Below are 22,834 nucleotides of genomic sequence, written 5' to 3' on the forward strand. Positions count from 1 at the left end.
TGTTTGGTTCACATGCATTCAGAAGATATTTATGACTTCAAACCCTTCAGACAAAAAATAATACATTTACGACTTTCAAAGTGTTTCGTTTTGTTTAAACAGTGCTCTTGTTTCGTCCCACACATCCGAGAAAAAAATTATTGGTGGTATTTGATTTTAGCTTAAATTATAAAGTGAATATACAGTATGACATCTGGAAAAATAATGCAAGCTTCTGATTTGTTCGTTCAAGTACATAAAAATCCATTTTCAAACATTGTAATCCCACAGGAGCGATGACCTGAAGTTTCGTAAGTATTGCAAATCAAGTTGATAGTTTATGAATATTTTTTTTTAAATTAAATTAATTCACTGTAAAATAAATAAAATGAATCCAAAGGAAAATCGTGGAAGGAGATAGTGCTTCGAAGTCCTTTGTGCATTCTCATTCATCAGTGGTTTGCTAATGATAAATCTAAATGTGGTACGCATAGCATCATCACTCTGGTGAACGAGAATGTCTTAAAGATGCACTCCTACTCCCAAATAAGATTTGCCACAATTAATTAATACATAACATAACATAAGATTTAACATAACATAACATTTATTCAGCATTAAATGATATAGCATTCATAGCCAAAATGCAAAACATATGAAATAATCATATGAAACAAATCATCGTGAAGAGCAAAGACATAGTCAATAGAGTAGTATTCTATATATTATTATGGTATCAAATTCTTAACTTAATTAGGTCTCGATCGTAACAAAGATGCATGATATAAATATTTAATAACATTGTTTTAAAATACTAAAAAGGATGTCGAGAACAATGGTTCTTATGAAGGACACCGTGTTTTATTTCAACGACAGGTGCACAAAAAACGGTAATTCTATCTTATGAGACGATAGTAGATCACAGTAAATCTTTTAGCACTCCCCAATCATTTAATATTTTTGCGTTTTCAGCTATTAAATACAGTGTTACAATCTTGATATAATTATCTTGTTATAAGTATCTAATATTTTCAATAAATGCATTATTTAGTAAGTAGATAAAGTAGTTAAGTAGTTAAAGGTTTTTCACTCAAAATTTATATTTTTTATACATGTGTATGTATTGCTTTTGAAAAAGAGTGTCACTCTAAGTGTTGCTAACTAATATTTTCAATTCAACATATATTTTTTCCGCCGTACTTGATTAATAATATCTGTCATGTGTTCCCGTTCCGGATAGAAAAATCCGACCCGAGGGCACCTGCGTTGCCAGGTAACGAGGCTTGCCGAGTTACCGGCTACGCAGCGTGCCCGAGGGTCGGATTTTTCTATCCGGAACGGACACACATGATAGATATTTTTTCTAGCATACATTAAATTACATTTTTGTGTGAACAAAATACATAAAAAAGCGCATTTTTGTACATATCACCAAAAAGCGCGTGCGATGACGTTTACTGACGTCATGACGCGCAGTAATTTGTATTCACCGCATACGTCAATAAGTTCCTTCGACATCACGTCTTTTAAGGGTTATTTTGTTTTGTTTTTTAAATTTTATTTTTTTAAAGTTAATGCAAATGGAACTCATCTATTTAAATCTCATAATTATGGTTACATAAAGTGTATTTTAAAAGAAATTGAAATTATTACGTCACAGCAGCGCCCCAGATGGAGTTTTCCAGCACGGCTGAATTCACCGAAATTGCCTATCCGGTGTGCTAGAAATCGACTATGAACGGTTTACTACATGCGCAATGCTAAATAATGAAATAGGAGCCTTTATCACACGATATATGAATGCAGCATGATCAAGGCTATACTTAATGCTTATCGTTGGAAGATATTAATACATAATATATAATCAAATATCTGAATTCAGACGGGCAAACACGTGAATGTTGAAGATTATGTTGGTTTACTTTTTAAGGCCAAAATGCTGTTACATTTAAGTAATATTGCAAACATCTAACTTCCATGTATAATTTCAATTTCAATATTTTTTCCATCGAGAGGCAATGCTTATAAGTAAAGGAAAATAATTAAGTATGAAATGGTACAGCCACACAGAATGAGAGGCAGGGTATGTGCAACGCAGCATTTTCGTTCACTGTATGGTTGGGGTATGACTAAAATACGAAAATAGGCTATTTTCGCGAAAATAGGCTATTTTCGCGAAAATAGCTTTTTTGACTAAAATACGAAAATAAGGTTATTTTTGATGAAAATGAAGTTATTTTCGCGAAAATAAGATTTTGAAAGAAATATGAAAATAGAGTTCGTTTTGGCGTAAATAGCTTTATTGACCAAAATATAGTAAGTTTTTGGCAAAAATAAAGTTATTTTCGCGAAAATAAGATTTTGAAAGAAATATGAAAATAGAGTTAGTTTTGGCGAAAATAACATTTTTGACAAAAATATAGTAAGTTTTGGCAGGGACCAAATACTCCCTGATTTTGGGCAAAAATAAAGTTATTTTCGAGAAAATAATATTTTGAAAGAAATATGAAAATAGAGTTAGTTTTGGCGAAAACAACATTTTTGACAAAAATATAGTAAGTTTTGGGCAAAAATAAAGTTATTTTCGCGAAAACAAGATTTTGAAAGAAATATGAAAATAGAGTTAGTTTAAATAACTTTATTTTTGCCCAAAACTTACTATATTTTTGTCAAAAATGTTATTTTCGCCAAAACTAACTCTATATCATATTTCTTTCAAAATATTATTTTTGCGAAAATAACTTTATTTTTGCCAAAAATAACCTTATTTTCGTATTTTAGTCAAAAAAGCCATTTTCGCGAAAATAGGTTATTTCCGTATTTTAGTCATACCGTATGGTTGAGCGTCCTGTCTGAATTCTACGCCAATGTATGAATGGGGAAAATCGATATTATTTTAAAAGACTTAGAATTGCTTCTGTGTGCATTTAATTTTACAAGTCAAATAGCACATGAATGATTTTGTTTGGCGCAGACGTATCTGTGTTTTACCGTTGTAGTCATTGGACGTTATGACTTAATAGCAATATGGCGTCCCCCACTGCCAGTCCTGTCAGTAAAAGTAAAAATGTATGTCTCTTTAAGAAAATCTTTATTTGTTCCGCATGATACGATATCAGAAAGTTAGAATAAGTCACCGCTTTCCATTGCAATAGTTTGTTAAGTATTTGAAATTCCGACATAGCCACAAACAGTAAATACTCTTGCCTAGTTCGAGTCTCAACTTGTGTTTTGAAATCTAAACCGCGACTAAAAGGAATGGGGATGTTGTTTATAATGTAATTTAGGTACATGGTACAGCTAAGCTGTATTTATTTTTAATGTATGCATATGATTATAATTAAAATGTATGTACTGTATGCTGGCATAAACCAGCAGCCCAGTTTGACAAGTCACTTCATAGTTCTGTGCTAGTGTTCAAGCAGTCATATGTTTGAGCCAAATTCCTCCAGAATTTACCTTACTACACTAGTGCCACAAGTAAAAGGCAAGGTACCTAGATCAGCCATGAAATTTAATGGGGAGGAATGACTTGTGCGGTGAAATAAAGAGATCCCTATTAGCTCAGTTGGTTAGACTGCTGTCCTTGTTAGTCCAAATAATTGTATGTTGACGGATTTTTTTTAGATTTTTGATATGGCAAATCCTTCACGTACAAATTGTTTAGTATCAAAAGTGGGTAGTTGTTCCGATCAGGATTCCGGGTTAAAGCATATAGCGTCTATAAAATATTATAAAAACAAGAAATATTACCAGATAATGTTATTTTATATTAGTTCCGTACACAAAAAATAAATATCCAACTAATAATTGTCAAAACATAACGATATATACATGAAGGGCACCTGCAAGGCTTCAGGGCACAGTTTTAAATCGCTCGGAACATTTCGGCCATGGCCGAGTTGTTACGATTGTATAACGAGGTCTTTCTCGAAGCTTTGTCGGAGGAGGCCGAGTTCTTACGATTGTAACGAGTTGTTCCCCTTCGCATAATTGTTGTCAGTGTCAGTCAACTTTCGTTTTATTGGAAAGGTAAACAACTTGTTTTAATGCATGAAATGCTTGTTTAGTGCAAAATAACATTTCACTTACATGGTAAAATATGAATATAACTCTTTATGATCAATTTCAACCATAAAATACTTCACTTAAAAGAATTTCAATATTTTTAGAACACCCCCGTTTTTTGCACATTTTTGCACATTCCCGTTTAGACGTTAGGGATTGGAAGAATCCTGTATAACACGTCTATTATTTTAGACTACTGTCCTTGTGTGCTGATAGGTTTTGGTTGCAGCCTCATTGGGGTAAAATTCCTCTGGACTTTATTTAAGTTTTTCATTACCAGATGCCGTTGGAAAATGATTGGTCAGGTGTGAACAAAAAACTGAGGAAACAAGGACTTCCAACAGTAACCACTGTCCATCCTGCCGATGTACAACATATATCGGGTAAATGGCTTTTGGGGATAACTGTTTAGCCCTTGTCTTATTAGTCTTAATAAAACAAATGATAAATCTTTTGCTTCTATATTTGTCTTGTCTGTCTTGAAATGTTGCTTCTTAGTCCTCTATATAAATATTGTTGTAGGCCTACCTAGACCTCGTGCATTCTCATTCTAGCCTTGCTTATTAATATCTGAGTTATTTATTTTAAATCACAACAAACTGGCTTGTTGCAGGTATGCAGATATGTCTTGATCGAGCAAACAACAACATTGTGAAAGAAAACCTCCTCTCACTGATTGCGGACTGCGAACACAGACAGACACTTGTACAGGACCTCATCTCAAAAAATAACCAACTCAAGTATGATCAAGAGGGAACCAAGAAGCACTTTTAAAATCAAAATTGCACCTGTTGTCTGAGTTTGATTATATTCAATTACTTTTTCAATATTACACTGAAAAGATTTAATTTGTCAATGTAGTATCATTGCAAGTTCCAGACCCATAGTTAACATGTTATACACTTATGATTATTTATTATTACTATTGATTATGAAATTTGTCAGATAAGATCTTAAGATTTGTAGAACTAGTACATGTATCTGTAAATAATAAATCAAATTTAGATATACCCTGTTCATTATTTAGTTTAATCGTAAACTTTGATTTTTAGGGAAGAAGTTTCTAAGCAAACTGAGTTAGCTGAGAAATATTTCAGTCAGATGAAAGACCATAAGATAATGTTGGAGAGCTCTCGTGCTAGAGTAAAGGTAAGGACCATACAATATTCTTGGAGAGCTCTTATGCTAGAATAAAGTTTTAATATCATAAGATAATGTTGGAGAGCTAGAGCTCTCATGCTAGAATAAAGGTAAATACCATACATTTAACAATAATGTTAGAGAGCTTGCATGCTAGAGAGAAGGAAAAGATCATATGATGATTTTGGAGAGCTTGCATGCTAGAGTGAAGATAAAGATCATACAATTATATTTGAGGGCTATAGTGCTAGATTTAAAGTAAAGATCATAACTTCATAAGATAATGATGGAGAGCTGTCATGCTAGAGTGAAAGTCAAGATCATAAGATATAGCAGGAAAGCTAGCATTCTAGATTAAGTTCAATATCATTAGACAATGTAGAAGAGTTAGACATAGGTTAAGACCGTAATGTATTGTTTGTTCAGTAACTTAACTCAAGCATGTGCCAATCCCCATTATTTGTATTAAACTTAAGAAACTACGCCTCTAGTGTAGTTTCTCAGAAATTATCAAGTGATTATATCATATGACCAGTGAGCTACTTAAATTGGGAAAAGACTTAAAACTTAAGTTATAAAATGACGTTTTATGATTGGATTCAAAGTTAAATCTTTGAAAAATATGAGTCCAAGGTCAAAGGTTGTGTTTGAACATTTAGAAGGATAAACCAAAAGTTAAAAAAATGTGTGAGTGGTTTAGTGGTATAGGTGTCCCGGTTGTGGGTTTGAGTCCAAGCTAGAGAAAGTTCTCAAAATTGACAGTATGCTTTACTATGTGTCTGTAGGCTGGTGTCTAGTCAGACTCAAGAGCAATGCGTATCAGATTATAGCTGTCCTCACAATGGATCGTAAATTAATTTATACAAGCTGAAGTTATTTAGAAATTTTGTTTAATATGATTGTATTTGTAATTTTTTGACATATGAGCATGTTTCCTCACTTCCAGGAGCTAGAGTCTGACCAGCCATCAGAGCAAGGCCTGGATGAAATATGGGATGTGGGTGACAGGACACGAAACACACGCTCCGCCATTGTTGCAAAGAATCGGGATCTTGAGTACAAGTGTAAACAACAGGAAAAGGAATTACGGAGATTGAAGGATAAACTACACAACATGACAAAACAGGTAGGGTTGACTGGACTGCCATAATGATTGGGGATAAAACGATAATTGAGTATTGTCAAAAATTGATCATTTTATAATTGAGGTTCTTGATAATTGATTGCATAATCTCGGTGCCTTTATTCTCTAAAAATAGAAAAATCTGGCAGAACCACATTGTAAATCATTTTGAATTAAGTTAAAAAACTCAATCTTATTATGGAAAAAATACTTTAAAATAATGGAAATACAACATATAAATTTGCTTTCATGTTAATTTATTGTTGAGTACATTTATTTCATACATTTTATGAACTTTAGATTTTGATTAGATAATCAAAAATTGCTAAACGGATTATTTCCACTGGTTGATTATGATTTTATACAGATTTTCAATCCCTAATTCTGATGCACCCATAAGCTTGCCTGACAAAATGTTGTGCTTTTATCCCAGTCCTTGTGCTATTGGAAGGGCAAATTTACCTCGATATAAATCTATTGTGGGTAATTTGAAATGACAGGGGTTTCTGTCAGTTTTTGTTACCCTATCAATATATATCTTAGGAGGAGAATCGTAACCAGAGGGTTGCAGATGTGTTTCAAGAGTTCAGACGGCGGACAGCCCGTGCCCACCACACCATGGATGATAAGTATGGACTACAAGTATAAAAAATAATATCGGAGTTTACTCTACTGTTTCAGCTTGGTATAGATTTTGTCCTACGGCCATAATGTTTTCATTTACTTGCTTGTCTGTTTTTTAAAGAAAAGCTGGGATATTGTGATAGCTTTTGTGTCGTTGCTGTCCGCATCATTGACATCAGCCAAAACTGTTCTAGATTTTCAAATGAAACTTGGTACACTAGTTGCCAGAGACAATTTAAATGTGTTTAACTGTCCAATTTTTTAAAGCCGGAGGTCCATACATGTACATCCAGATTTAATAGTTGTCGAATTATTCCCGGTGTTCAACTAAAGAAAAAAATTGCTTAGATGTGCCCTTATATTATTCCTTGTTTTCTTATAATTTCAGCAAGATAGTTATAATTCTTCTTGTCTGATTAGTTTGATCCTTGATGGACTATTTTAAAGCCAAAACTTACTATTGTTCAATATTTTAAAAGACACTTATTGATATCTCTGTGAAAATAGTAAGTGGAATGTTTTTACGTTAAATTCTATGTAACCTCTTAGAGGAACACCATAGGACATATTAAAATATGAGACTATTAAAGATATTAGTACAGCGAAATCAGTACATTCTAAACTGCTAAATGTGTTTATACCAAATCTGTAATGAACAACTAATGAACTTGTAATTTGTCATATTTTTTCTTTGAATTTTGCATTACACTATATTGCATTATCTTATGCTTTGCTATTACTTAAATGTGTGTGTGTGTGTGTGTGTTTTGTGTCTGTGGCAGCTTAGAAAGCTTTAAAGATGGATCATTTGCCTTAAAAGGTTGACAATTCTATATTGATTTTGCCCTAGATTGCTAGATGTGATTGACTCATATGAGAGACAGCTACAGAAATTGGAAAGAGATTTAGAGATTTACAGGTAATCACTTATGAAAAGCATATTTAGGCGTGAATGCACAAAAGGTGCTATCTGCTACTATTTTTTATATACACTCTATGCGACATAGAGTTTTTTTGTTTTCATCCCGCTAATAATGAATCATCAAAATTTATATAAACAAGACCAAATGTTTGCACTTATTTGACTGTATAATGTTTTGATCTTTTTAAAACGGGAAAAATCCAACGGTTTTACTTTTGGGTTATTTTAAGTCTTGTTTGACAATGTTTGATACCCTGGTATTCGTTAATGCTCGGTGCTCAAGCATTAAAATCCTTCTAAAATTATGAAACTTTTACCATTTTGATTTAAATGACAACATCTTTAGATTGAAGCAAAACTTTGTGAGGCAATTATCCTAAGGTACATAATTATGTGTAATGTGAGGAATTGTTTTCCATTGCTGCCGACGTTGGTCTGACTGCTTAGTTTCAAACTGGGGGAGGGGATCAAAGCTGTTGTGTATTTACTGTTTACTTATTCATTTGAGGCTAGATTGGCTGAAAAAAGGCCATGCTCCCCTGACTCTTTGTTTAAATATCAAGTATTAAACTTTTAAGAAAACTGTGAAAGTTCAATACATATTAAATTGAGATACATGTTCATTTGTATGCTAGCAGTTGTCCCTCAGTCAACCTGTTGGCAAACATGTGAATTTTTCAACAAAATACCGTGATAAAGTATATACCATGATAAAGAATATACCATACGTCTCCCTCATTTAATGTCATTCATACTTTGTGATCATAATGATATCATATGAAAACTCTCTAGGTTTCATATTAAATTGGCATTAACCTAGAAGTAGTTCTTTTGCGAAATTGTTTTGTTTTACCATGTTCAAAATAAATATGTACCAATTTAGGAATGGTGAAAGTCACAGGTCTGATGAGACTGCCGAAGATGACATTTCTTCCTTTCATTCTGTTGCCCACCACAGTGAGACTTCATCCAACTTCAAGAAACTAATCAGGGTAGGGGCTTACATTGTGAATGTTTAAAGAATTTGTAGTTGTGTAAAATCTTCGTATTTTGAGGTATTATTGTGTAAAACCTTTGTATTTTGAGGTATTATTGTGTAAAACCTTTGTATTTTGAGGTATTATTGTGTAAAACCTTCGTATTTTGAGGTAATATTGTGTAAAACCTTCGTATTTTGAGGTATTATTGTGTAAAACCTTAGTATTTTGAGGTATTATTGTGTAAAATCTTCGTATTTTGAGGTATTATTGCGTAAAACCTTAGTATTTTGAGGTATTATTGTGTAAAACCTTTGTATTTTGAGGTATTATTGTGTAAAACCTTCGTATTTTGAGGTATTATTGTGTAAAACCCTCGTAATTTGAGGTATTATTGTGTAAAACCTTCGTAATTTGAGTTATAATTGTATAAAACCTTCGCATTTTGAGGTATTATTGTGTGAAACCTTTGTATTTTGAGGTAAAACTGTGTAAAACCTTCGTATTTTGAGGTATTATTGTGTAACACCTTAGAATTTGTGAGGTATTATTGTGTAACACCTTAGAATTTGTGAGGGACTATTGTGTAACACCTTAGAATTTATGAGGGACTATTGTGTAACACCTTAGAATTTGTGAGGGACTATTGTGTAACACCTTAGAATTTGTGAGGGACTATTGTGTAACACCTTAGAAATGATGAGGTATCAATGTGTAACACATATGTTGTAATACCGGTACCTCAGAAATGGACAAGTATTATTATGCAACACCTTAGATTGTAACACCTCAGAAATGGTGGGTAATTGTTGTTTTACTATATTGCCGAACTATTACCGTATAGGGTTTGGCAATAGTGCATGGCAAACAGCATGGCAAACATACAATCAATTTCACATCTTTCATCTTTAAGTACCGTATTATACAGTGTATAGGATGCTAGCATAGATAAAACGCAGGTGAAAAATGGGTAAAAACCTGAATGTAAAACTGACTCAGTATTTCAGGCATATGAAAAACAGATAAAGGAGTTGAATGTCCAGGTGAAAAAACTGGAAGATGAGAAAGAGATCATCAAGATGGACGTCAATGCCAGGTACAGTTTCATTTTTTTTTTTGTGCTTAAGCATGTGAAGTTCTACATTGCTGTACATACGGTGTCAGTGATCACAATATACCCGGTAATATCATTTATGGACCGTTCCACAAACACATTATCAAGAATAACTCAAAAATGAAGTCTTAACTTTAGGACCTTTTGTTCTTAAACATTTACCTCAATAGGGTGCTATCCTCAAAGTAATATTTGCATGAATTTATGCCCGGGACTCACAGCCTCTTGTACCAGATCCTTGGGGATTATACAGTATGTGAATGAAAATAATTTATTTTGGTAGTTAGAAAGTGAATAACTGCATTATAAAATTCGGAATGTGTTGTTCCATAATATTTCGGTTTAAGATAACCATACATGATTATTTTTCCTAATAAGGTCTTCACAAATGAGTGCTTTAATGCCATGCACAGCATAGAATACTGTTTCTAAAATGGCAGTAATAGCTTCTAGTACATGTAGAATTTTCAATTTAAAAGTCTTGATGATTGTGTCAAAGCTCAACTGATATATCTACATAAATTCTTAGTGCAACAGTAAAATATATAGTATTTTCTCTTGAATTTTAAAGTGTATGTTAATGTATTTCCAGACCTGAAGTTAAAGATTACAGAGTGGTTCAACTGAGAGTTAATAAACTAGAGAAACTGTTGGCCCTACATAACATCAGGTATGAAAAATATCTTCTTTTCTTTAGATGAAAAGTTGTCATTGCCGAGGTGCCTTTGTCAGAGTCATTCAAGGACTTGAGCCTTGGCCATATCTCAAAACCGCTCAAGAACTTCACACGCTTATATTTATTTTCCGATGAAAGCAACATCTTTGGATATGTTCAGATTGTGAATCATCTCATATTAATATAAAAAGCGTATTTTTGTTTTAATCGTGTCAGCAAAGTTTTAATTCATGATTTGTTTAATGAAGTATAACTGCGTTTGCTTAAGGATGCCGGGGACCAAGCGAGAACCTTGAGTGATCTGATGTTTCAAACGACCCAAAGTTTCATTTTAGTCTGTTATGAAATGTAGAAATCGCTCATATGTTCCAAAGCTGTCGTATACTTAATGTGAAAATGTTAAAGAAAAACCATTTACTGGAGAATCAGCAAAGTTTATTTTTACAAAAAAAGCTCATTTTCTAAACAAACAACATAAGAATATGATTAAATACTCAAATGCTCTTATCAAGTATTAGCGGTCAAACGTTAACGGTGAAAGACATTTTTTCCCACCTTTTCAAGTCCTTGTTAACACCTGCCAATTGTTTGTTTATTTGGAATATGCTTTCGGGGTAATAGTAAGGTTTTGAGCATGATTTGTTCATTTGGGACCGGCAATGGTGCTCGACCCCTTGATGTATTTAGGTTTTGATCCATCGCCAGTATGTTTTATATGAAAATAGAGGGAATAATGGTCGGGACAAGCTTCAACCTCGACTGACGGAAGTTTTTGAATGACCGCCTGTTCGAATAACCACATTTTAACTGTATCTTAGTTATCAAGTTTGTAAGGAAATATTAATGCCTTTGCATTATTTGGTGGATTGGACAGTTTTGCCCTATTGATTTCAGCATACCAGGAGAGAAGGTTAAGATTGACCCTTACAGAATGAAGAGGAAGTTCAGTACCCGGGTAGAAGATCTGGATTATTTGCCCTTGGACCTCTGTCATCAGTACCTGAAGGTAGATAAGCCTCTAAACTGAACAAAAAAGACTGTATCATTATTATTATTGGTCTTGAGTCTAAAATTTCCTAGCCATCTACATGTCATAACGGCATGCTAATCAATTTAGTTACAACCTGGAGATAGTGCTGGGCATGAAATATAATAGTAGCTAGGTTTTCATTGTTACAATGAAATGGCTCAATGATGCGTAGGGAAAAATGCATTATGGTTCATGAGCTGTGGTATGGCACTTTATGAATGAAATGCCTCAGGGATTAAGTATTTAGCTAGTAGTAAAATATCTTTCCCTGCATACAGCAGCTGGGCAAGGAAGGTAAATGCATCTGTGTTTTTTGCTTTTAAGCTTGTACATATTAATTTCCAGGACATAAGCATTGAGCTGGAAGTGAAGGAGCTTGATACAGTGATTCCCCGCATACAGCGGATGGGCAAACAGCTGGAGGAGGTCAGCAAATATGAACAGGTCGGTGGAGTTGTTGCTTTAGTGTGGCTAGTATTTAGTAGTTATGTTTGGCATTTCAAGTTATATTATTAACTAGGTTTTCATATAGTGACAGATGGAGTTATGTGGCCCCATTTCAACTAAGATTTTTTAAAAATATGGGGATTGGACAATAATTCATCGATAAACTCTTGGAAAGGTTGAAAGATTTATTTAAAAAACAAACCACTAATTTTAGGCAAGCTATGAACCCTTTTCAACATAGAATTTGCCAAAAATATGTTGTCCGGACAATTACTTATGAATGAGTTCACAGATTTAAGTTTTAATACGAATGTTCAACACTTTAAACTTAAAGGTAAGTTAGACTTAATTTTCAACAGAGTAATGGTCCTTTCCAACTTTGAATTTGCCCAAATAACTTCTCCAATAAAAACAGTTTTTGGAGAAAAACTACCAATATTTGAAGGAGGTATGGCCCCTTTTCAAATCAAGAGTGAACCATTTTTGTGTCTGGGAGGCCTGTGGGGTATTCATCACTCTTGTGACAGGTCCAGCTTAAGATACAAGTATAAACCATTTTTAACAACCTTATTTACCTATTAGATATATAATTTAAGTGCTAGTTTTCTTGATAAAATAAGTGTGTGAACATTTGATTAGCTCTCGTGTGTGATGTGTTGCTAGTTCTGTCGCTCGGCCCAGGACATAGTTAACAGCCTGTCAGACAGCGAGCGTAAGGAGCGACGGGGGAATCACAAGATGGGTCATGTATCCTCTGACACCCTCAACCACATGCTGACTGTACTGGAAAACTGGCGGGACGATGAACAAGGGATGGAGGTAGGGGAGATGTAGACATTTAGGGTCTAGAAATGTTGCTAGTGAACTGTATAGAAATACATTATTGTACATTATTTCAAAGTGAGATACGTGACCCATAGGTTGTAGACTTGGCTGGTTAGTGACCCAACCATGGCTCAGCTGTTGACATGGTATTATAAATTCATTGTTCGCTACACATGTTTGTATTCATAGCTGCTAGTGCTAATGTTTCAGGAGTTGCAAATGTCCATTAACCGGCTTGGTGAACGGTGTGCCCCTTGGTTGAAGATTCGCCTGGTGGGTGAGCCGACCATGGCCAAGATTACCAGCGCTGTGGACAGGATTGTGTATGATGATGGAATAGAGGCCCAGGTACTGGCTAGAGGCTAGAACTAGATATATAGTTTTTAGCTCGACGATTCAAAGAATAGTGGGGCTATACTACTCGCCCCAGCGTCGGTGTCCGGTTAAAGTTTTAGGGCAAGTTGGGATTTTCATTTATAAGTCCAATACCCTACATTCAATTGACTTAATACTTCACATAGTTGTTCAGGGCCATCGCATGATGAGGTTAGATAACTCCATATTATTCTTTACACAGATTATGGCCCCTGATTGACTATGGAACTTGGGTTGAAGTTTTAGGGCAAGTTGGAATATTTACTAATAACTTCTATATCCTTTGTTCAATTGACTTAATACTTCACACAGTTGTTCAGGACCATCCCACAATGAGGTTACATAACTCCATATTATCCTAAATACAAGTTATTGCCCCTGATTGACTTAGATTAAAGTTTTAGGGCAGGTTAAAGTTTTAGGGCAAGTTGGGATTTTCACTTAAAACTCCAATACCATTCATTCAATTGACTTAATACTTCACACAGATATTCAGAGCCATCACATAATGAGGTTAGATAACTCCATATTATCTTTTATACAAATTATGGCCCCTGATTGACTATGGAACTTTAGTTAAAGTTTTAGGGCAGGTTGGGATATTGTTTAATAACTTCTATACCCTTCATTCAATTGACTTAATACTTCACACAATTGTTCAGGACCATCACCCAATGAGGTTACATAACTCCATATCCTTAAAACAAGTTATGGCCCCTGATTGACTTAGGTTAAAGTTTTAGGCAAGTAAAAGTTAAGGGCAAGTTGGGATTTTAATTAAAAAAATTCTTTACTGTTCATTAAATGCACTTAATAAAATTCAAAATTATTTATGACCATCTTACAAGAAGAAATATAACTCCGTTTTAAGCCTAAATACAAGTTATGGCCCTTCAATTTTTTAATTTTTTTTAATTTGAAAGGCATATTTGTATATTTTTAACCACATTTTCATAATGGGAAATCAAGTTATTTGAATGACTTGCGTCATTGTTTGGGCGGGCTGGTGGGAGGGCAGCATCAAAGTCACCTTATGTATCAAATAATTTTAGTTAGGTTTGACATAAAGAGACCAAACTTGGTATTATTACATCGTTATTGTAATCTAAGTCAAAGCGGCGTAGTCGAGCGCGCTGTCTTACGACGGCTCTTGTTTAAAAGTGTTTTTAGTGCAAGAAGTTTCAGATAAAGAAAAACACATTTTTTAGATCTTTTTCAACTTTTTGTTTACTAACTGGTGAATATTTTCTGTTGGACATACTGCCTGACTTTGCACCATCAGACCACTGTTGAGGGTTTAAGAAGTGTAAGTATATTAATGTTGTAATATGCTTATGCCTCAAATAAAAAAACAAATGTATCCCCTCCTACAATTAAATCCACCTGGATAGTGGGAAGTGAAATTTTATCTGGCCTTATTAGTATTACCACAAGTTTGACATTGACATTTTTACACACAGGCCAATAGGACCCTATCTGCTTAGTCCTGTAGTATATCATCTCCCACATCTCTTTGACATAGCCAGCATCCCTGACATGTACCTAAAATAAAATTTTACTTCATCATAACAGGATGGGCAGGAGCACCCGAACCGGGCAGTCTTGGAGAATATTGTCTCCCACTTCCAGACCCTGTTCGACGTCCCGAGCGTATCTGGAGTGTACCCTCGAATGAACCAGATCTTTACCAAACTTGGAGAGGTTCACAATGTACTCAATACTCTCAAGAATCTGCTTGGTCTCAGTAAGTGATGAGTATCTCTTGTATTAGTTTATACTGATTTATTTTCGCCTGATTGTTAAAACAGCTTGAAATTCATCACTGTGAGGAAGACTGTGTCTTTTTTGAGATGCCAGGAGAAAATGTCCATGTCAGGGATTGAACCTACAACCACCTAGGTGATAGGCATACACCTATACCACTATGACCTTTCTTATCCCCAATGAATATCTGTTACATTGACATCAACCCAGTTCTGCATATTTGGCAGCAAATATTTTCCTGCTTGGTTTCATTCATTGATAGGTGTTAGCCAGGAGGGGTTATTATTAGCTTGTCTGTTTTCCAAAGAAAAATAGGTCAGTATTGCAATCGGCTTGGTGTTGGTCTATTTGGCATGTAAAATCTTGGTCATACCTCGAAATCCTTCAGGATGTTCAAATGCAACTTAGTAAACATGTTGCAAGAGACAATACACGCATGGAGCAAGGGTTAGTAACCCATGAACTACTGGAAAAACTCCAACTTGATATCACCTTACAGTGCATTTGTTTCAATTGATACTATAATGATTTGTTTGTTGAGTGCATCAAAAATCAATGTTCAATCATAAGAGACATGCATTTGTAGATGGTATGAAATAAAGTGTGACATAAAACTGTGCTCTCAAATCTATATCAAACAAGCATGTGTATTTCTTCATTCTGTAATATGGAATAAACAGCTATCACATAAGTATAGTCTTTAAAGAGGCATCTTTTTCCACAGGCAAGGATGCAAAATCGGCCGCCATCGTAGACGGTGTGGGGAGACTTGTACAACAACACAACACCACCACCGTACAACAGCTGAAGACCCTGCTGCAGACAGAGGACTTGGATGGGTAACACTAGCTAGCAGGGTTTTCCCTGTTGTAATTAGAACATGAATTGTACTGTTTTCCATAGTTTTCATGGATTAATTTCTTCCACTGTACAATTTTTCACATTGCAAAATGTTATGAGGATAAATTGACCTCATGACAAAGATGCCCTGTCCATAAAATTTTTGGACAGATGTTTGCAATTGAATTTAATTCTTAACTTACATGTTATTATGACATTAATTCATTTTAATAGACATGTCAGGCATGTTTGTATTATGTTAGGCAGGATTAAGCTTCCAATTGATCGGTGGACTTGGTAAACTATCAAACTTCTCCTTATTTTGAGCTAAAGGAGAATCGTTTTTTAATAGAAACTAGAGAAGAAAATATGGCATGACAGAAACTTTTTCTTTGTCTTTAAAAAGCTTCTCCCTGTTTTCAAAGACTAGACTGACTCCTGTAATTTAACAGCTATTATATCCAAATATAATATGGGGAATGCGGACTAAGTAAGATACCCATGTTTGATTCATTCTGTTACACTCAGCTCATCAGTAATAACATCACAAGGTACCCTGATAACAGGGATCCCAGATGTTTAGCTTGGTACCACTAACTGAACTCACATGCATCCAAGCTGGGAATGGAATCTGATCATGGCCTGGTGGGAAACAAATGCGCTAGCAACTGTTCTTACAAAACAACTCAAAGTTATGTTTTAAGGCTATGTTACTTCTATGTATCTCTTCTCCTTTTCAGTGTCATAAGGCGACTACATGAGCATCAGGAATTCTTCCCAGCCTTCTATGAGATCATGAACAAACTCATTGAAATTTTAGGTAATTATTTTTCTGTACATATATGTAAAGGATTATTGTGGTTCAATGTTAGTTGTATTTCAATTAATCAACCTGATTAGATGCTGAATGATTCATGACAATTTGGTGTGATTGGTCATACTACTACCAAAAAATCTTAATTCAGATAGTTATTGTTACATAATTATTAATCCCCCGCCATGGAGTGGGGAGGGGATTATAGGAATGCACTACATCCGTCTGTCAGTCTGTCTGTCTGTCTGTCCGTCTGGCTGTAACATTTCATGTCCGCGCTATAAATTACTTATGCATGGATGGATTACCATATTACTTGGTACAAATGTTGTCCTCATTGAGAGGGTGTGCAGTGACCTTGACCCGGGTCCATACCTCAAAGGTCAAGGTCACACGAGACATTTAAAGGTCAGAGTATGCATGCTCCTCTCCGTGCTATAACTTACTTATGCATGGATGGATTACAATATTAATTTGTACAAATGTTGTCCTCATTGAGACGATGTGCAGTGATCTTGACCCCGGTCCATACCTTAAAGGTCAAGGTCACAGGAGACATTTAAAGGTCAGTGTACACATGCTCATGTCCGCACTATAACTTACTTATGCATTGATGGATTACCATATTACTTGGTACAAATGTTGTCCTCATTGAAACAATGTGCAGTGACCTTGACCGGGGTCCATACCTCAAAGGTCAAGGTCACACGAGACATTTAAAGGTCAGAGTACACATGCTCAACGACTCATTTTCCTTCCTTTTTTAGCCAAAATAACCTTGATATTGATCTTACCTACGCTACTCACAATAGGAATAACTTTCAACAAATATACTTTTTTTAATATGTTCATATATCCAAGAATATTTAGGTTACCTATCAAACAACTAGTATTTCCTATATTCCCACTCTTGAGCAGTTGTTGTGTACAATTTTGGACAGATTCAACATACCTGTCAGGTTGCGAGAAAAACAAAATATACTAAATAACAATAGCCGTCCTTTGGACTGCCTTGTTTTACTCTTACTAAGAGGGAAACAAGGCAGTCCAAAGGACGGCTATTGTTATTTAGTATATTTTGTTTTTCTCGCAACCTGACAGGTATGTCTTAGGAGATCTTTATTAAAGCTGCACTCTCACAGATATACCATTTTTACACTTTTTTTTATTTTTTTGTCTTGGAAAGAGCAATTTTTTGCATAAATATCTGCAAACCAATAATATAAGATTGCTGACAAAAAATCAGATCGTAGTTTTTCATATTTCCGTTCAAAAATTAATGTTTTATGGCTTAAACCGTTACTAATGGTTTAAGTAAAGTGCATAAAACATCATTTTTATACGCCCGAAGGGTCGTATTATGTTATGGCCTCCATCGTCTGTCCGTCTGTCTGTCCGTCCGTCCGTCTGTCTGTCCGTTAGCAATTCCGTGTCCGGGCCATAACTTGGTAACTAATAAAGCGATTTTCAAATAACTTTATACAAATCATCACTACATTAAAAGGATGTGTCGCGCGCAATTTCCAGGTCCATACCTCAAAGACTAGAATCATCATGGGGGTGCGTTAGCAATTCCGTGTCCGGGCCACAACTTTGTCACTAATAAAGTCATTTTCAAATAACTTTATACAAAGCATCATTACATTAAAAGGATGTGTCGCGCGCAATTTCCAGGTCCATACCTCAAGTACTAGAATCACCATGGGGGGGCGTTAGCAATTCTGTTTCCGGGCCATAACTTGGTAACTAATAAAGTGATTTTCAAATAACTTTATACAAATCATCACTACATTAAAAGGATGTGTCGCGCGCAATTTCCAGGTCCATACCTCAAAGACTAGAATCACCATGGGGGTGCGTTAGCAAATCCGTGTCTGGGCCACAACTTGGTCACTAATAAAGTCATTTTCAAATAACTTTATACAAAGCATCATTACATTAAAAGGATGTGTCGCGCGCAATTTCCAGGTCCATACCTCAAACACTAGAATCACCATGGGGGGGGGGGGTGTTAGCAATTCTGTGTCCGGGCCACATCTTTGTTACTAATAAAGTGATTTTCAAATAACTTTATACAAATCATCACTACATTAAAAGGATGTGTCACATGGAATTTCCAGGTCCATACCTCAAAGTCTAGAATCACCATGGGGGGGACGTTAGCAATTCCATGTCCAGGCCATAACTCAAAAGCTAGAATCACCAATGGGGGGCGTTAGCAATTCTGTGTCCGGGCCACATCTTTGTTACTCGTCCGTTAGCTATTCCGTGTCCGGGCCATAACTTGGTAACTAATGAAGCGATTTTCAAATAACTTTATACAGATCATCGCTACATTAAAAGGATGTGTCGTGCGCAATTTCCAGGTCCATACCTCAAAGACTAGAATCACCATGGGGGGCGTTAGCAATTCTGTTTCCGGGCCACATCTTTGTTACTCGTCCGTTAGCAATTCCGTGTCCGGGCCATAACTTGGTAACTAATAAAGCGATTTTCAAATAACTTTATACAAATCATCACTACATTAAAAGAATGTGTCGCGCGCAATTTCCAGGTCCATACCTCAAAGACTAGAATCACCATGGGGGTGCGTTAGCAAATCCGTGTCTGGGCCACAACTTGGTCACTAATAAAGACATTTTCAAATAACTTTATACAAAGCATCATTACATTAAAAGGATGCGTCGCGCGCAATTTCCAGGTCCAAAACCTCAAAGACTAGAATCACAATGGGGGGGCGTTAGCAATTCTGTGTCCGGGCCACATCTTTGTTACTAATAAAGCGATTTTCAAATAACTTTATACAAATCATCACTACATTAAAAGGATGTGTCACATGGAATTTCCAGGTCCATACCTCAAAGTCTAGAATCACCATGGGGGGGACGTTAGCAATTCCATGTCCAGGCCATAACTCAAAGACTAGAATCAGCATAGGGGGGCGTTAGCAATTCTGTGTCCGGGCCACATCTTTGTAACTCGTCCGTTAGCAATTCCGTGTCCGGGCCATAACTTGGTAACTAATAAAGCGATTTTCAAATAACTTTATACAAATCATCACTACATTATAAGGATGTGTCGCGTGCAATTTCCAGGTCCATACCTCAAAGACTAGAATCACCATGGGGGGGCTTTAGCAATTCTGTGTCCGGGCCACATCTTTGTTACTCGTCCGTTAGCAATTCCGTGTCCGGGCCATAACTAGGTAACTAATAAAGCGATTTTCAAATAACTTTATACAAATCATCACTACATTAAAAGGACCTCAAGCCGAATCTTCTTCGGGCGTATAATGCTCCGTTTCGCGGTGCTCTTGTTTTAACTTAAATATAAAATTCTGCATTCTAATCTTTTGTCAGCAGTCTTATATCACTGGTTTCCATGGATTTTCGCAAAAAATCGCTTGTTCCAGGACAAAAAATAAAAAAGTTGTCAAAATGTTCAATCTGTGAGAGTGCAGCTTTAAATGTCTTTGTTTACTGTTTTAGTTGGTATGGTATGGAACATACAAAGGGTTCTTAATTTTCGTGTTGTAGAACTTAATCATCCCATTACTGGTATTTATTAGAAATACTGAAAAAAATCAAGGTATTTTCATAGCCTATGTGATTCCGTCGACATTGTCCAAAACTTTAACCTTGGCCTTAACTCAAAAACTGTTGATATTCAAATGAAACTTGGTAATCTAGTTGCCAGGAACATTACCCACATGTGTAGCAAGGCCCAGACCTCTGGCTTTAATTATTATTATGTCCCTTGGTTGACTGAAAAACACCGACAAGCCTTGGCTTTGCCTCTGCAGCACTCTTTTAGAACTATGAGTGTTTCGCCTGCTGTAGAGTTTTGTAGGGAAGGGAGAGGGGTCTGTCCAATCAAGATTATACAAGTTCTACTTTAAATTGGCAAACAAACATTTATATTTGCATGAAACTTGTTGAAACTGTTTTTGAATTACTTATTCTGTGCCAATGTCTCAGAAAGAGCCATTCACCTCTCCATTTCAGACTTGAGGAAGATGGACCAGGTCATTCCAGCTGTACGGGCTCTCAAACTTCTCGCCAACTGACCACACACTGTTCCACTGATGTTTCTCTTTTACTTGACTTATACTTGACTTTTCAATATGATCTAGGGCAAGTTGCATAGGCAAAGAGTTTTGGCGCTTTAACTTCGTGCTAACTAACCATAAAGTGACTACCATCTACAACTGAGCATATGCTGGACTCATATTAAATGTAGCACCCAATCTGTGTGATGGAGATTACGTGTGGGCTCTTAGCTTTGGTCACAAAATGACTAGACTGCTTTATTGGAATACCACAGAAAAAAGGCTCTACCTATCAAAGATTGTTTTAGTAAGCCAAAGAGGTTTATGTAGCCAGACAATGGCAGCAACAAACAGGATCAAGGAAGGTTAATCCACACCTCGGTGAAGTCCATGAGGCAATTTAGGCTTGCCCAAACATCTGTGAAGTGCTTATAGATAATACAATAGAATATTGAATACTGTTACATGGTCATTTGTTACAGAGCGTCATGAAGTGAACTGTTTATGCAACCTGCCCCAATTTAGTGACATTGTCCAGATATCAGACATTTTTTTTACATTCTGATCCATTGATATTAGGTTATCTTCACAAGTTCTGTTTACATGTGTTTTTATTTATTTGTATTTGAAATGAAGCTGAATAATGAGGAGACAAGCACATTCAGTATATTGGAGACCAGCACTGTGTGGGGACGTCCGATTTATTAACTTCTATTATACTAGAGATCTGTGATAAAAATATAACTATCTAGGCAGCAAACCTTTGTAATTATTATTATTATTTTATGATATATGTAAATAGCTGTAAAGGTTGAACTCTTTATAACATTTAGATCTGACAATTGACTAAGCCATACTACATTTCTTTGTCAAATGCCATTTGAGTTGTTGATATGATATGTTACAGTGACTGAGGAAGACTAGATTGTCTGTATTTCAAAGATAAAAAGTTAGTTGATATATTACCCTATCCCTTGTGTCATTGGCATCGGTATCAGCATTGTTCAACTTTAACCATGGGCATTATTCAAGTTTCAAGATTTGCTAATGAAACTTGTATATGCGTTGCCAGAGGTAATACACACATGAACAGCAAGGCAAAGAACTCTGGCTGAAAAAATTGCTGCGTAGGTACATGTTTATCCGTTTTTATACTGAAAAATACAGATGAGCAATTATGTTCTCCCTGTGGGGCTTTTGTTACTGGCTAAAGTACTGATGTACAGGAAAGAAATACACACTCTTATGTGTAATTACCTTTTTTTCTTGATGTCGGACCGCATCACATTCTTTGTGCCAAATGAAGAATTTAAGGAAATAGTAATTGTTGATTTTGTATTCATTATTGATACATCTGAAGCCACTATTGTCTTAACAAAGTCCAATTTTGTCAAATCTAACTTCACTTTTGAACTACAGGCTATGTAGGCCTGTGGAATAATCAAATGAGAACTATTTGAAGCCTAGGATGGTGCATTTTGTCAGAGACATATTGTATATTGTTTCTCTGATGTCAAGCTGTCTGTAAAGGCGTATCAAAAAAAGGTTCGGAGTTGAAATATTATGATTACCTGTCATTGCATTTAGAATCAATGGCGAAATGGAAACAAGTTAGAAAATTGTATAAGTACTATACTTCTATTGCAAATAATTGCATTTTTAGTTTTGTTGTTTTGTCTCAATTTAAACAATTTTGCGTATCTTTCATTAGCAATATATGTAAGTTTGCACTTAATTTGTGTTTTCTTAAATCTAACGACATAGTGTACAGTGTAGAAATTAGAATACATGAATGATGATTTATATATGTAATAAAATAATAAAATATTTTCATGTTTTTTTATTAATATTGCCAATGGTATGTTGAAAGTGCTGTATTATAATGATGATGGCTGTGGTGGTGATGGTGAAAATGATGATCATCATTTATAATGATGATGTCAATCCCTAATGATGCTCATGATCATATGACATTGCTGCTGCTGATGATTGCCAAATTAATCATGGTGATTATAATGGTAATGTTACTACAATAAGTAGTGTGGTGGGGGATGATGATGATGATGAT

General features: G+C 35.3%; 1 protein-coding gene across 2 annotated transcripts; it reads left to right on the plus strand.

The window, feature by feature from the left end:
• Positions 1–2,870: 2,870 nt before the first annotated feature.
• Positions 2,871–22,595, plus strand: LOC128236300 (centrosomal protein of 70 kDa-like). 2 transcript variants are annotated; one of them, XM_052951188.1, is made up of 18 exons: positions 2,871–3,048; positions 4,328–4,430; positions 4,661–4,787; positions 5,100–5,196; positions 6,134–6,313; positions 6,854–6,939; positions 7,785–7,853; positions 8,740–8,848; positions 9,841–9,929; positions 10,540–10,617; positions 11,518–11,629; positions 11,999–12,097; positions 12,764–12,919; positions 13,136–13,273; positions 14,873–15,044; positions 15,789–15,903; positions 16,645–16,724; positions 20,723–22,595. In XM_052951188.1, exons 1-18 carry the CDS (start codon positions 3,007–3,009, stop codon positions 20,782–20,784), a joined length of 1,914 nt encoding a protein of 637 aa, XP_052807148.1. In that variant the 5' UTR covers positions 2,871–3,006; the 3' UTR covers positions 20,785–22,595. The 2 variants fall into 2 exon arrangements, with proteins under 2 accessions (XP_052807148.1, XP_052807149.1); XM_052951189.1 differs by having other exon boundaries at positions 3,045–3,172.
• The last annotated feature ends 239 nt before the right edge of the window (positions 22,596–22,834 follow it).

This window comes from Mya arenaria, chromosome 5 (assembly GCF_026914265.1).
Source record: "Mya arenaria isolate MELC-2E11 chromosome 5, ASM2691426v1".
Lineage (NCBI taxonomy): Eukaryota > Metazoa > Mollusca > Bivalvia > Myida > Myidae > Mya > Mya arenaria.